Genomic DNA, 14,737 nt, shown 5'->3' on the forward strand with positions numbered 1-14,737 from the left:
TTAAAAATAATGGCTTAAATAACCCATCACCAGTGTTCCTAAATTCTCTAATTTGGCACCACATTCCCTACATCTATGTCCTGAACAATATTGTTCATCCCACAACTATGAATCATGTGGTATTGCTAGCTGTCTTTTGTGAAGAACTCATACACACTTGCTGGTGCTTCATGCAACAGTAGTTCATGCTCAATCACATCAGAATCAGAACAGATTTTCCATATAGTGATTCATGAACACAGACAACAGGGAAGTTAATGCAGGGAACCACATTGCCATATGCCACAATGTTTGATAGATGATTCACAAACAAGAGCCTTGTGTGTGGTAGTGAATGAAGGAAATGCTGAGTTAAACTCAATTCAGGAGGGCTGGTGATTTGCTTTTTGCTGACTGTCATACTTCTTCAAGCCATCACTATCCTACTAATCACTGTCCAGACAGTAGAATATATTTTGGACACCTAGACTGAGGAGATATAACTGTTTATCTTTAGTTTTTCATCACATAATGGATGAAACAGGTGTTAGCATATCACACGATAAAGATTCTTCCACAGGCTGTGTTATGTGCTGAAAGGGGAAGCTGATGGGTGTATCAGACAGTGAAGAGTCAAGTGAAGGAAGAAAGGTGCCCAGGCATCAGGAAGGCTGAGTAGTGATAAGGGGCAGCTGCATCTGCAGACCTGAAGGTAGATCACAGGGGGCTCCTGAGTGTCCGTGGGAAAAGTCAAGAATTTCAGGTTTTTTGTTTTTTTTTTTTTTTTTTTTTTTTGTTTTGTTTTTTTCAGAACAGTAAGTCCTGCAATGGCCAGAGCAGAGAAATGGCATGACCAGCAGGCGTTTTTATAGTGTAGTATTTTCTTTATATGAATTTTGTGAGGTTTGGGATTTTGGAGCCAGGGTTGGCTTTGAACTCCTAACTGTCTTGCCTCAGCCTGGTGAGTGTTGGGATTACAGGCAAGTACCACCATGCTGGTTTCAGATCAACACCTTTTAAAGATGATTCTGGCTACTTGAGATCCATTAAGGGGCTTGCGGTAGAAAATGAGAGAGATGCGGCCAAGTCTTTCATTGCTGTATGGAAAGAATATTCTAATTGAGAAATTTTAAGAACACTCTAGAATTGCTTTTTTGTCTTTTATTCCTCCATACGCCTGGAGAGAGCTTATCAGTCATTCTTGGCCATTCCAAGTTTTCTCAGAACATTTGAGGAAGATGTTTTCCACCCTTATCACAAGCTCCCTCTCTTGAAAATGCCATCTATGTTCCTCCAGCTGACTGGCAGCCTAGTGAGGTCTGTCTTCCTTCCCTGGGCCCATGATTGAAATATTCAGCAGCTCCCACAGTTAGTTCACTGTTGGTTGCCTTTGATGTTCATGTCCCCTTACTCCATACATCGAGTTCTGGTTAGGATTTTGACTTCTCTTTCTTTCTTGGAATCTGTTTAAAGACAAAATTCTTTTTGTCCAGTTAAAGTTTTTTGGTTTTGTTTTCATAACCTCTCCAATAAGGGAAGTGAAAAAAGATGTTTGTATTTGCACAACACTGCTGGTCACATGACCGTATAGCTGCTTCCATGCTGGACTCCAGAACAATTGCTCGGTAGTGAGAGATTCTGGTTTCAAGATAAATAATGGTTTTCTTTAGCTCTCCATGAACAATATTATTGGAAACAGTTCTTTCTTGTTCTGCTGAAGAGCCCATTACTTGAATCAAATCTGTTTCAATGGGCTTAATCAAATCAGTTCAGCCTGCTAACTGTAACTGCTATGGGATGGTAAGAATAAAGTTTAGGGTTCTTCAAATAGTCCCTGGGCAGAAATGACCCATAGGCAGTGGGCCCCATAGCAGGCCTGCTCAGTCCCTTCTGTGCTGCCCAGTAGGGCATGACTTTTGAGAAAGAATATACTAGAGCCAGTGAGCCCGGCTTTAAACCTAAGCCTGTATAACCTTGGGTAAGTTGTTCAGTCTCTATGTGCCCCATTTCCTCAGTAAAATAGAGCAATCAAAGTAAATGTGCTAATAGGCATGGAGAATCAGGACAGAGCCGAGTGCACAGCAGACAAATGCTAACAGTTGTTACTCCTGGATCTAATTGAAACGATGCTCCTGAACCAGACACAGGAATTCATAGAGTATATCGATCCTACAGGCCGAGGACATTAATGCCTGGCCTCGCCCACCCCGCCTTTAGGATTCTTCCTTATCTGTTTGCTTTCTGCTTGCAACCAGCTTCCTTATCCACAAAGGATAAAGGAGAAATAACAACACTCATATTCTAATCCACTTACTTAACTGACGCTCTGTGAGGAATAGACCGAAGGGTAGAGTCCATTGGCACATGCAAGTATTGGAAACTGTCATTACAGCTTTAAACATGTTTTGTTGTTCTCTATAATCCCTTAACAGAGAATGAGAACGTTCGCTACAATTTAACAATGTTTGTTTTTTAGAAAGAAAAATTTGGTGAAGGAAACAATGACATTTTCCTGGAATGGCTGATGCATTTCACGATTCGGCATTATTAGGCCTGCACACGTCTCAGTTTGCAGAGTGCCACAGTGGAGATGACAGTAATGATTTTATACAGAGCTGCTAGGCATTTTAGCTCAGACTACTGCCCAGCGCAGGGCGGGCGCCCATCAACAGTGCGCTATTGTTCTAGCATGAGCAGAATCACACACCACTGTTTGCCCTCTGCAGCATTTTTGCACTGAGTCAAAAGCTGTAGTTGAGACCTGAGGTGTTGTTTCAGTTACTAAAGTACTTGTCACCCAAGCACGAGGACCTGAGTTCAGATGCCTCTGCAAAAAGCTGGGTGTGACAGCACACCTCACATCGCTGTAACCCCAGCACTGGGGCAGAGAGGTGTGGAAACGAGAGGATCCGTGGATCCGGCCAGCCAACCTGGTTAAACTGAGAAGACACTTTTTCTCAAAAATAAAGTAGAAAGCAATTGAAGACACCCAGTCAGTGTTGATCTCTGTCCTCCACACAGCAGCACACAGGTGGACTTAGACCCACATGCTCAGGAACACACGCTCCTCACAGAAATACTTAAATACCCACCCCACAAGCTGTAGTCTACAAAACGGTTTTCCTAACTATGGTTAACAGACTTAGACACAGAGTGTTCCCATGTGTGGAGACCAGGGCTGCTCTCCTCTGCCTTTGGGCCTTCTTACAAAAGCCACAGGGCTCCTCTGTCTGAATCTGAGAAGCCTGGTAATGAAAAATCTCCCTTTCTGGTTAGAGCAAATCAAAGAAGCAAAAGGGATTGTGAGCACAGTGCGTCTGACTCTTTATCAGGAGGGCTTTGCCTTTTCACTTCCTGAGCAGATGAGTCATACTTCCTAGAACTGTGCTTAAGAGGAAGTCTGCTTCTAGGGCTTTAGTGGTGTGCTTATAGCTCAGAGAAGCCTGCAGGCCATCTGCCACTCTCAAGCACATTTAAGTAGAAGCTATATGTCAGTCATTCAGCTTTTGGCTTGATACCAGCTGGGAGAATCCATTCAGTGCTATGAAAAGCAAAGCTTAACTCTCTTATGTCATTAAGCAGCCCAAGATGCATCGTGCACAAAATGTTGACTACAAAGTTGTCTGAGTCAAATGTGATTTTTTTTTTTTTTTAAGTCAAGAAACCTTTATTGTAAGGTGATGAAAATTCTTTTCAGGCAAAGAGTGGTGGAATATACCTAAAATCCCAGCACTACAGAGGCCAAGGCAGGGGAATCTGGGTACATAAGACCCCTGTCTTTGGGGAAAGAAAAGAAGAAAGCTGCCCTTTTCTGACCATCCTCACTTTGAAAAAATTTCAAGTGATTAATTTGCTGCACATCATGATGCCGTGGTGCTGCCTTCAAAAGGCAGCCTGCCTTTGCTTCAAAAGAGCTACGGTTCTGCTCTTTATATCCTCTCAGATTTAAAGCGAGGGATAGAGGTTAATAAGAACCAAACCTGTCACAACTTCCCAAACTACCTTTTAGCCACTTTAAAATCCCTGTATGGGCTCAAAGCTTGAAATTATTTCCCACAACCCTTCCCTCCTGGTGTGTTCCCACCTGTCTTTTTTCCACACTTAAGCCTAAGGCAAAAAAGCCTAGAGGCATCTGTTATCATGTATGCAGGCACACTGCAGCAGCAGGAAGGGGCTGGTCACAAATATAATTCTAGTTATGAATTTAATCCTAGTTGTGTTTTAATTTTTAAAATGGGGATGATTTCCAATCACAGCACTAGAGATATTATATACATATGCATATACATACGTACATACATACATACATACATACATACATACATGTATATGCATACACACACATACATAAATTAGCTTTTCAGGTTGGAATGCAAAATAGGCACTGCATTTTCATATCTATTTTTATTTGTCTTGTGTGATCCCTTCCCTAGCTCCCAGTGCTTTCATTTTGCATGTTAAAAACATGTAATGACATTTTAATTTCAGATCTTATTTAAAGGCTTACTCTTTCTGCTGTGGCGACTTGGGGGAAGAGGCAGTTGCAAGCACTCTATGTCTTTAAGGCTCAGAGTTCTATTCGTGTTGTTCTACGAACTAGACTTTTCTCTGTCCCAGAGTCCATCTGCAGCAGATGCTGAGGCCTTTGGAAGGCACAATAATATATTGGTAAAGCGTTTAGTGTTTCACTATTGCAGACAATTGACAGGAGGAAGGTGGCAGCTTATGGGATTAGCCATTTATGTATTCACAGGAGAGTGTCCTTGGCTTTCAAAGCCTTTCCCCACCCCCCAGGGGAAGGCACCAGGCATTCATTGCTCCATCAGTGGCTATAAAAAAAATGATATTTGTAGAAGTCCCTGGACTTCTCAGAACATCATTGTTCATGAATAACTGGAATAATTAATAACAAAAAGTTATTTACCATAAAACAGGATATACTCAGGACAAAAAATGGTTTGAAAATAATGCTGAGACAGATTCCTTTCTGTGACAACTTCTTAGGCCAGCAATGTTGATGTTTAATCCTGAGTGCAGGAAAGAGATATGGAAATAGAATATTTTTAGTGGGCCAGCTGAGTGTCTGGCAGCCTAGAGGAGTATGGAATTCTAACATGGGGAAAACATTACCATGACACATCTACATTATGATGTCAATAGTTGCCCAGAGATAATGCATTAAAAATAGATTTATCTAATTGAAAAAGAACACATAGTCATTGCAGGAGATTGAGAAAACAGAAAAGCCTAGAGGAAAGCAAAACAAAAAAGTGAAATCACACTACTACTAATAATATTTAGTGGTATTTATTTCCTCCTCTCTTTTATGTTTATTTTACTTTCATATTCATAGATTATCATTTTTCTATGGGGCATATCTATTGTGTGTGTTGTTTTCTATGGGGCATCTCTATTGTGGGTGTGGTCTTCTATGGGGCATATCTATTGTGTATGTGGTTTTCCACATTTCCATTCTGTTACCAGAGTGCAGCTCTAACCCGGTGAAGCATTTAGAGCCCTTTGAATTTTCAGTTTTCTGAACAATTATGAAAGAAACATCTTTGTAGTTAAATGTTAGACTACATCTGTGGTTATACACTGATTGAAAAATAAAACAAAACAATAAAAAACAAAATAACTGAAGTCAGCCTTTGTGGCTTCTGATGTAAGTGTCAATAGGAAGCAGGACCTAAAACTATAAATTCAATAGGCGTAGAGGGAGCCAGCCACCCACAGAGGCCACTAAGCCACCTGGGTTTGAGAAACACCTCGAATTCAAGGTGATACAACATAACTCAGAATGTGGTCTTCTGCTGGTCTTTGGATCGCATGCAAAGCCTGGCCTTATGAGCAATCATTGACTTTAGATGACTATTTCATACTTCCTGCCCCACCCGGGCAGCAAATGGCATCATGGCTTTTCCTGTAGTGAGGAGATGTGAGTCTCAGATGCCAGCGTACTGTGAGTGAGTGGCTGCACGTTTAGTGGGGAGGGGTTCTGAGCCTCCAAGGAGCCATGATGGCACTGTCTTGAGTGTATTATCCACTATCAGCTTTCAACGCTGGCCTAGTTTACCTTCTGCAGTCAGTGTATTCTCCATGCCTTGGGCTTTTCCAATGCATAATGACAACTCTGTATCTGTATCCTACCCTGTGACTTTTATTTGGCTGAATTACACATACATTCCAAAACCCTTCAGTTTTACAGTAATCCGTAATCTCATGCTTACTAAGATAATGTGTGTGAAATTTAACAATATCCATACGGATCACCCCTGCGCTTGGGATGCCGCTCAGAGGCGGGGTTCTTCTCCAGCCTACACAACAGCCCAGCTCCATCTTCAGCACTGGAAAAGCAATGAGTCAGGGCCACAGACATTCTACAGTTGTGATTTGGAGGGGAAGAGAGGAATGAACAGATGTTTCAAGAATTCAGCAGCCTCCACCCTCTTGAGTTCCGGGGGCTAAGCAGCAGGAGTTACAGGGTAGATTGGACAGTGAGGAGAAAGGTCACTAAAATGCACTTCAGCACATCCTTCTCACCTCATCATGCTTGCTTCAGCATCTTCTGATGTCCTCTCTCTTCCTGGGCCATCCCCTACCATGATGGACCACCCTCCTCTCCTCCTGCACATACACTTAACTTCCCCCACCACAGGCCACACACTGGATAATTTGCATCTGGCTCTACACCCAGAATGTCAGGGATGGCAGCAGTTGGCACTCAAACCACGGTTACCATAGCAACAGGATGCAAGTATGGACTCTCCATCTCCAGGCTTGATTCATTTCTTCCCTGTTTTCTCAACCAGTGATCATTCTGTAAAGTTCTAACTAAACATGAGTCAGCCTCAGCTGTTTAGACTCATGTGTCATTTTGCAAAACTACTTTTGGGTGGTTTCTTTAGGGAAAAAAAACTGTGTTCCCTTATATCTGACCAAAAGTTAGAAGAACATTTCAAACACATTCTACATGTAAGGCCTTGTTGCCATGTAGTTTTCCAAAACGTTTGCCACAAAGCCTGCTGTAAGTACTATGTGATAGCAAACTTATACATTCATAAAGAAAGTTCAGGTTTGGGAAGTTAAGTAACTTCTACAAAACTGTGTGCTAAGCAGTGTTCCTATAGCTAGACTGTGCCTGACTCTGACCTGCTGTCTGTGGTGTCCTGACAAGGAAGTGACTTGCCTGCTTCCATCAGTCACATTTAACTTCAAAGAACCCATCTAAGAAGTCCTCCCGGGGTTTAATCACCTTCATCACAGAAACTATAGTTTCCCTTTAGATAAAGATGGGGTGTCGCTGCCGCACCTGAAGATTCCTCTTTGTGCAGCTACATGTTCAGATCTGAAACAGTTTCCAAGATTTATATATAGTAGGACAGGATGACTATTTCCCTAGTTTACTCCAATTTTGATGGTATCATATATCATGTCATATCATATATATCATATCATATATGTCATATCATATCATATATGTCATATATGTCATATCATATATCATATATGTCATATCATATCATATATGTCATATCATATATATCATATCATATATGTCATATCATATCATATCATATCATATCATATCATATCATATCATATATGTCATATCATATATGTCATATCATATCATATCATATATCCTATCATATCATATCATATCATATCATAGTTTGCTTTCTGTGTCTTAAAAGTAACCATCTGGCTGGGCAGTAATGGCTCATGTTTTTAAGCCCAGCACTCGAGAGGCAGAGGCAGGTGGATCCCTGTGAGTTCGAGGCCAGCCTCTACAATGCAAGTCCAGGACAGCCAAGGCTACACAGAAAAACCCTGTCTCAAAAAAAAAAAAAAAAAAAAAAAAAAAAAAAAAAACCAAAAAACCCAAAACAAAACAAAACAAAACAAAATTAATCATCTGCAATTGAGAAAATGAAGTTTGCTTCTAGACACACTTAAAGAAAGTAAGGAAAGAAAGCAATACTTTTGACTGTGTTTGTGGCTTGGTGGTACATTGGTTGCCTAACATTGACAAGATGCTGGGTTTGAGTTCCAGGACCAGAAACGAAAAAAATAAAATAAAAAGGAAAGAAAAAATAATACATAAAGATTAAAGTCTGTGCTAATCTGGGGTAGAAAGAACAGTTTCAGTTGTCATGTTCCCAGTCTAGCAGATTTTGGAGAATGTCAGTCTCCTCGGCTGCTCCTGTGTGGCAGTCCGGTTGATTGCCATTTCCCTTCATTGTGCTCATGCGTCTTGAAAACCACAAAAGAGCATCATAAAACGACTCAAAGAAGAGACCGGTGAGGAGCACACTTCTGGTCTTGAGGCTTCTTGGCATTGCCACAGGGAGAACCTGCTGTGGTGCAGGTCAGAGAACATATTCCACAAGGTTCTGCTTACTGAGAGCCTGATTTCCAGTGATTTCAAAGTGCCCACAAAGCCAGGGGACGTTTTCTCGGTTTTTCTGTTTGTTTGTTGGTTGGTTGGTTGATTGGGTTATTTATTTATTTATTTTTAAATAGGGTCTCTCTACATAGCCCTGGCTGTCTGGGAACTCACTGAGGAGACCAGGCTGACTATAAACTCATAGAGATCCACCTACCTCTGTCTTCTAAGTGCTAGGATTAGAGGCATGTGCCACCATGTCTGAAAGCCAGGGTACTTTAATCTCCAGGACCAATGAAATGGTTCAGCAAGTGAAAGCACTTGGAGCTGCAAGGCTGGCAACTTGTGTTTGATTCCTACGTACCACAGTGGAAGGAGAGAGTTAATTCCTCAACCTCATTGTCCTCTGACCTCCACTCATGCACCAATGCACACACTACTCTGTACATATATCATTCACACATGTACACATGCAATCATACAAATGCATACAAATATCTTAGTTGCCTGGTGAGCTGGCTCAGCAGGTAAAAAGCACTTGCTGTGTATACCTCAGGGCCTGAGTTCAACCCCCAGAACCCTAATGGTGGAAAGACAAAATAGATTTCTGAAAGTTGCTCTCTGGTTCACTTGCAGATTTACATTCATGAAATTCATGCAAATATATACAAACACATATGAGAATAGATAAAAATTTTAAGAAGCCTTAATATCACAATAACTGGACGTCTCGGTTAATTGTTGACATAATTTATATGTCTTCAATTTTTATATCCTCTGCTTTTGGATCCTGTAATATTGACAGGGAGCCTTGAATCATTTCATATTGTAATTAGAGTCTGAGATCACTAATGGTCTCTATGATTGCACCAGATTGTCAAACACACAGGAAAAAACCAACTGGACCAGCATTTTGGGATGTGTAGCCTGAACAATGAACTCTTCCTCTGTGTGTCCTGAGAAAGGCTGAGATGTTCTTGTTGGGGAGGGGGTGAGGGAGACTTGAACTCTAGATATTATATGTGAATTGTGTTCCGAAGAGACACTGACAAGATTGAACACAAAAGGCTTTATAAAACACTATATCACATTTGAAATGTGTTTGATGGCCATTATGACAAAGTGAGAATCCTTTCAAGTGTTTTTTAAAAACTTGGACTGGCACAAATTAGAACTCATATTCAAGGTGAGAAAAAAATCTGTCTGTAGTTTCTAATTTCCTTTAAATGGGCTCAGAACTTCTTGATGGTTCTGTGGCGAAGATGTTGGGCTTTCTGAAAGCACAGGAAATCATAGTTTTACCAGGTCAAAGCCAGCATGCTTTCTGGTCGTGGCTATGAGTCACAGCTGGAATGTCCTGTGGTTAACATTCTGCCTTGAAAACAGAATCAAGAGCAACAAGACACCAACTGGTTTCCATGGTGATGGTATTTGTATACTTTGAAAAATGACTGTTACTTTTTTGTGGTGAGTTTACTTGGGAATGAATTGTGGAGGTGACATTAGCCATCTGTGTGAATACAAACAAAAAAATCTTACTTAATTAAATGTAAATGTTAAAAGGGCATAAAACTGAAGGAACCAGGTGGGTTTCCCCCCCTTCTCTATAGTAGAAGCATTGTTGTGCACTAATTAGTTCATTAATTTATTTGGCATTTTAATTAAGCATTTCCAAATATGTCCACTTGGTATTTATTGTAATGCATCATTACATTCTTCCCAAATGATAATTGCATTTAGTTATCATTCATTGGTGTTTCCACAAATCCATCTTCCTTGCCCACCTACCCTGCTCAGTTCCATTTACAATGTGTTTCTTAAAGACCATTGGCTTCTGGCATCTACGGGTTCTTCTTTAGTAAAGAAAGCCCATTAGAAATAAGAAATCATGTAAAAGGCCACAGCTCTTAACCTTGTTGAGCTTGGGAGAAAATCAATGCTCTATAATGTATTATATACTGACCTTGTATAGAATTAGACTATGCATAGAATCCTCAGCCTGCTGCTACCCACTGCTTACCGTGATCTACCAGGTCGAGGGTGTTTATGGCCATACAGGTGCTTACCTTAAGTATTACAGGTTAAAGAGAGTAATTTTAGCTTTGGTCACTAAAGCACCATCCAAAGTTAGAATCTCTTAGGTTTAAAGACCATAAGCTAAAAGACTTGCTTATTATATCACTATTTGGTGATGTATATTTATTTTTGTATTTAGTTTCAAGTAGACTTCAGGCAATAAAATTGATGAAAACTCTGAAATTGAGAAACACACTCTGCTGTGAGACAGTGATTTAGGAGCACTCCTGGTGCATCCTGGGAGCACTCACAGTTCAGCCTGGGAGCACTCACAGTACAGCAGGGCATCATCTTGCCCCTACTTCCAGCTTGAGAAAGTGATAGAGTCCAAGACTCCAGGTGAAGGGCTTTGGCTACTTTTTTTCTTTTCTAATTTTCTTGTTGTGTTTGTTTGCTTTCTTTCTTTTTTCTATTTTCTTCTTTCTTTTCTTTTCTTCCTTTACCTGGCTTCTGTCAATATGTAGTGCTCTTGGAGTTTTTATTACTGTAATAAAACACCATGTCAAAAGCAACTTCTTTGGTCATTTTAAGCTTATGCTTTCACATCACACTCCATCACTGAGGGAAGTCAAGGCAGAAACCTGGAGGCAGGAACTGGAACCAGGGGCCACTGAGGGAATGCTGCTTACTGGTTTTTTACCCCCATGGCTTGCTTAGCCCGCTTTCTCAGAGCCCCCAGGACCACCAGCCGAGAGGTTGCACTGCCCACTGTGAGCTAGGCAAATGACTCTAGGTTGTGTCAATTTGACATAAAACCAGCCATTGCATGTAGTGTCTTAGAAACCTGATAAGAAACACACATTTTAAAGCAATAGAATTTGCAAAACAGAAACAATAAAGGTAAAGTAATAAACCTGAGAAATGAACACTAACTATTCCTTTACTTACCAACTGGTGACTGGCATATTGGACTCTGCGTCACATTTTAAATCCCACAAGCATGATGGGCAGCTGGTTGAGAGTTTGATGAGACAGGTCAACATTCAAAAATCTGTGATTTATTATGAGCTTGAACAAGACAACACCTAGGTCAGCAGTCTACAGAATGACCACAAAATGATCCAAACCCTTTGCTATAGGAACTGACTAGACTGATGCTTACAACTGTATGAATCAAACGCTCAGCTAACTACACAGAAGTAGTAGTACTGATTAAGTCCTTAAAGTGTATGCATTTGTGGGAGAAACCAAAGTGTCCATTCGCTGGAGCTGGGCTGGAAACCCGCCCCAAAATGCTCTGCTTTGAGCAGTGAGGAGTGGCTTATGCCTTAAGGAACCGGTAGGGTTAAGAGGATGCTGTACTAGGAAGGGAGGGGGTGACTGGCTGCGTAGTGGCCTTCACTAGGCATGGTGGCTCCTGTAAACCCAGCACATGAGAAACTGAGGCAGGTGAATTGCTACAACTTTAAGCTCTGCTAGATTATGTAGTGATTATCGACCCTACCTGGGTTACAGAGTGAGGAGCCATCTCAGCACAAACTAAAGCAAAAGCCCAAGAGGGGTGGGGTAGTTCACTCCACGGTGAGAACATTCACACCTAATCCTTGAAATTAGGAAAGGTTTCACAGAAGTACTCAGCAAAATTTAGATACAAGGTTTTTATAGCTGAGTTGATATGTTTAAGGCACGTTATTTCACATTTTAGTAAAAAATTGAAACTTCAGCAGTTTGAAAATCATAGAGCCAATATTATGCATGTACTCACAGATGCACAAAATGTACATCCACTAAGAGTACTCGGGACAGGCTGTGGGAGATGGAATGATAGAGTGCTTGCTGGGCACGTGGGAAGGGTCAGTCCACACAGGGAAAAAATAGCCTCAACAGAAGAATGAGAGCAACCAGGGGCCAGGCATGATGGCCTTTAATCTCAGCTCTTAGAAGTCAGAGGCAGGTGGATGTCTGAGTGGAAGGGCAGCCTGGTCTACAGAGTGAGTTCCAGGACAGCCAGGGCTATTAGAGAGAGATCCCCAAGTAAAACAAAACCACCACAGCAAACCAAAAAGAACAGCCATGGGCGTCCGTGTGCATATTTGCAGACATTTTCCATTTTGTTATCACAGGCCACTCATTCTAAGAGTGACTGGAATAAAGTGATATACGTGGACTGCGTGAGGAGTCAGAGGAAATCTAATGGCCTGCCACATGAGGAGGCCACATTTTGAGGCTGGCATTATTTTTCTTAAGTGAAAAAGAAAGGTCCTTTTCCTTAAAAACAAATTAACTGACCAACAACAACAACAATAAAACATTTGCAATGATTTTACTGAGGGAAGTTTTTCTTTGATTTCAGCTCTATGATGGACCACAGTGGATTGGACGATTCTGTGGCACAAATCTCCCCCCACAAGGGGCTACTACAGGCTCCAAGCTTCATGTACTGTTCCATACAGATGGGGTTAATTTACTGCAGAAAGGATTTAGGATGCAGTGGCTCATTCATGGTAAGTCCCTCATTGATTTTGGTCGTATTAATATTTGTTATTTGGCCAAGAATTGTTTCCTCACCAATTCTTTCCTTGGAAACAGTAGCATCACCCAGTAATGAGAGGAAAGTAGTAATTTAGAGGTAGGCTATAGGTAACTTCTTGAGACATCTGTGGAATTCTGACGGAAATTTTGCTGGCGTTTTGAGCAGAAATGAAGGTAAAGTAGATGAGAGTTGGATAATGGCTTGGGCAGGTGGAGTGCTCAGCTTGGGCAGGTGGAGTGCTAATTTGCCTTACAACAGACCCATTACAAGGTGACATGTGAGTCTCCCAGGTGCCATAGGCCAGGAAGAGATCAAAGGCTCACTTTGACATTTGTCAGAGAAAGAGTGCTCAGGATAAGGAAAGGTCAAAGAAAAAGGAGGAAAAGGGCTGACATGAGAGAAACAGCAAGAGCAGATGATTTGAGCTGGGTGCAAGAACCCAGGATTGTGTCTTGGATCTGCTAAACACACTGAAGCCCACCCACAAACCAGCAGTTGAGGAAGCAGGCAGAAATAATTACTTCCCAAAAAGTCATTATTAACAAGAGACATGAAACTTCATAATTGATCTGCTGTGGGTCGGTCTACAGGTGGATGATCCCAGAGCAATGGTTTTCAAAATGTGGCCCCCAATAGCAGCGGCAGCACAAGGAACTTTTTAGAAATGCAAAGTCTTAGCCCCCACCGTAGGCCTACTGGATCATATACTGTGAAAGTAGGCCTGGAACAATATTTTAATTGATATCCCTGGTGATTAAGATTTAAGAGCTAATATGCTAGGACAGTCCAACTTCTAAAGAGCATCATAGCAGTAGTTCTCTGCCATTTGACCAAGGTGTTAAGACTCATGATGAATTTCAGTAAATTGAGAAGAGGTAGAATTACAGAGCTGTACCAGAAATCTAGTAGATGCTAAAACTGTAATCCTTCTGTTAAAATCAAGCGGTTAGGGCTGGTGAGATGTCTCAATTGGTAGAGTGCTTGTCTTACAAGTATGAGAATCTAGTTAAATCCCTGAAACCAAGCCAAGCACAATACCATGCTTTTATAATCTCAGAGAGGAAAAAATTGGAGGAAGATAGAATATTGGAGCTCACTGACCAACTAGCCTAGCCTACTTGGCAGAGTTCGAGATCACTGAGAGACTTGGTCTCCAACAAAAGGTAGACAATCTCTAAGGAGCAATATTCACCCCTGTTCTCAGAAAGAACCTCTACCTGCAGGTGCACATACTTTCATACCTTCCTGGCATGAGCATGCACATGTAAATACACACAAAACAAGTAGAGAGGTACATAGAATGAGGAAGAGAGAGATGAGAGAAACTGTGTGTGCGTGCGCGCATGCGTGTGTGTGTGTGTGTGTGTGTGTGTGTGAGAGAGAGAGAGAGAGAGAGAGAGAGAGAGAGAGAGAGAGAGAGAGAGAGAGAGAGAACACAACCATTAACCAGAGGCACTTAAGCAAGCACATGAACATTTAAGACTTGAGATTCATTGGTGTTACAGCCCACCATGTAAATCTCAGAGCTTCCATATAGAATTTCCAATCATAGATTCCCTATTTATCAGGATGAATGTCTTTCCACTTATGATGAAGTTGGTATGTAATATAAATATATTAATAAGTTGAATATAATATATATTCAACACATATGAATATAATAATATATGTAAGTTGAAAATATCCTGAGTCATTTCATGTTTCTACCTTAACAAATACCATTAATAGCTTAACCTACTTTAAACATGCTCAAAACACTTAGTTAACCTACAATTGGTAAAATCATCGAACATAACATAAAGCTTATTTGATAAAGTAGT

At 41.1% G+C, this 14,737-nt stretch overlaps 1 protein-coding gene across 1 annotated transcript in view; it reads left to right on the forward strand.

The window, feature by feature from the left end:
* The window catches only part of Cubn (cubilin), a 212,550-nt gene that overhangs the window by 71,957 nt on the left and 125,856 nt on the right, over nt 1–14,737 (forward strand). The window contains exon 28 of the mRNA XM_051151301.1: nt 12,738–12,888. Within this exon, the coding sequence (XP_051007258.1) occupies nt 12,738–12,888 (151 nt within the window). The remainder of the gene's footprint in view (nt 1–12,737; nt 12,889–14,737) is intronic.

The sequence above is a fragment of the Acomys russatus genome, chromosome 9 (assembly GCF_903995435.1).
Source record: "Acomys russatus chromosome 9, mAcoRus1.1, whole genome shotgun sequence".
Classification (NCBI taxonomy): domain Eukaryota; kingdom Metazoa; phylum Chordata; class Mammalia; order Rodentia; family Muridae; genus Acomys; species Acomys russatus.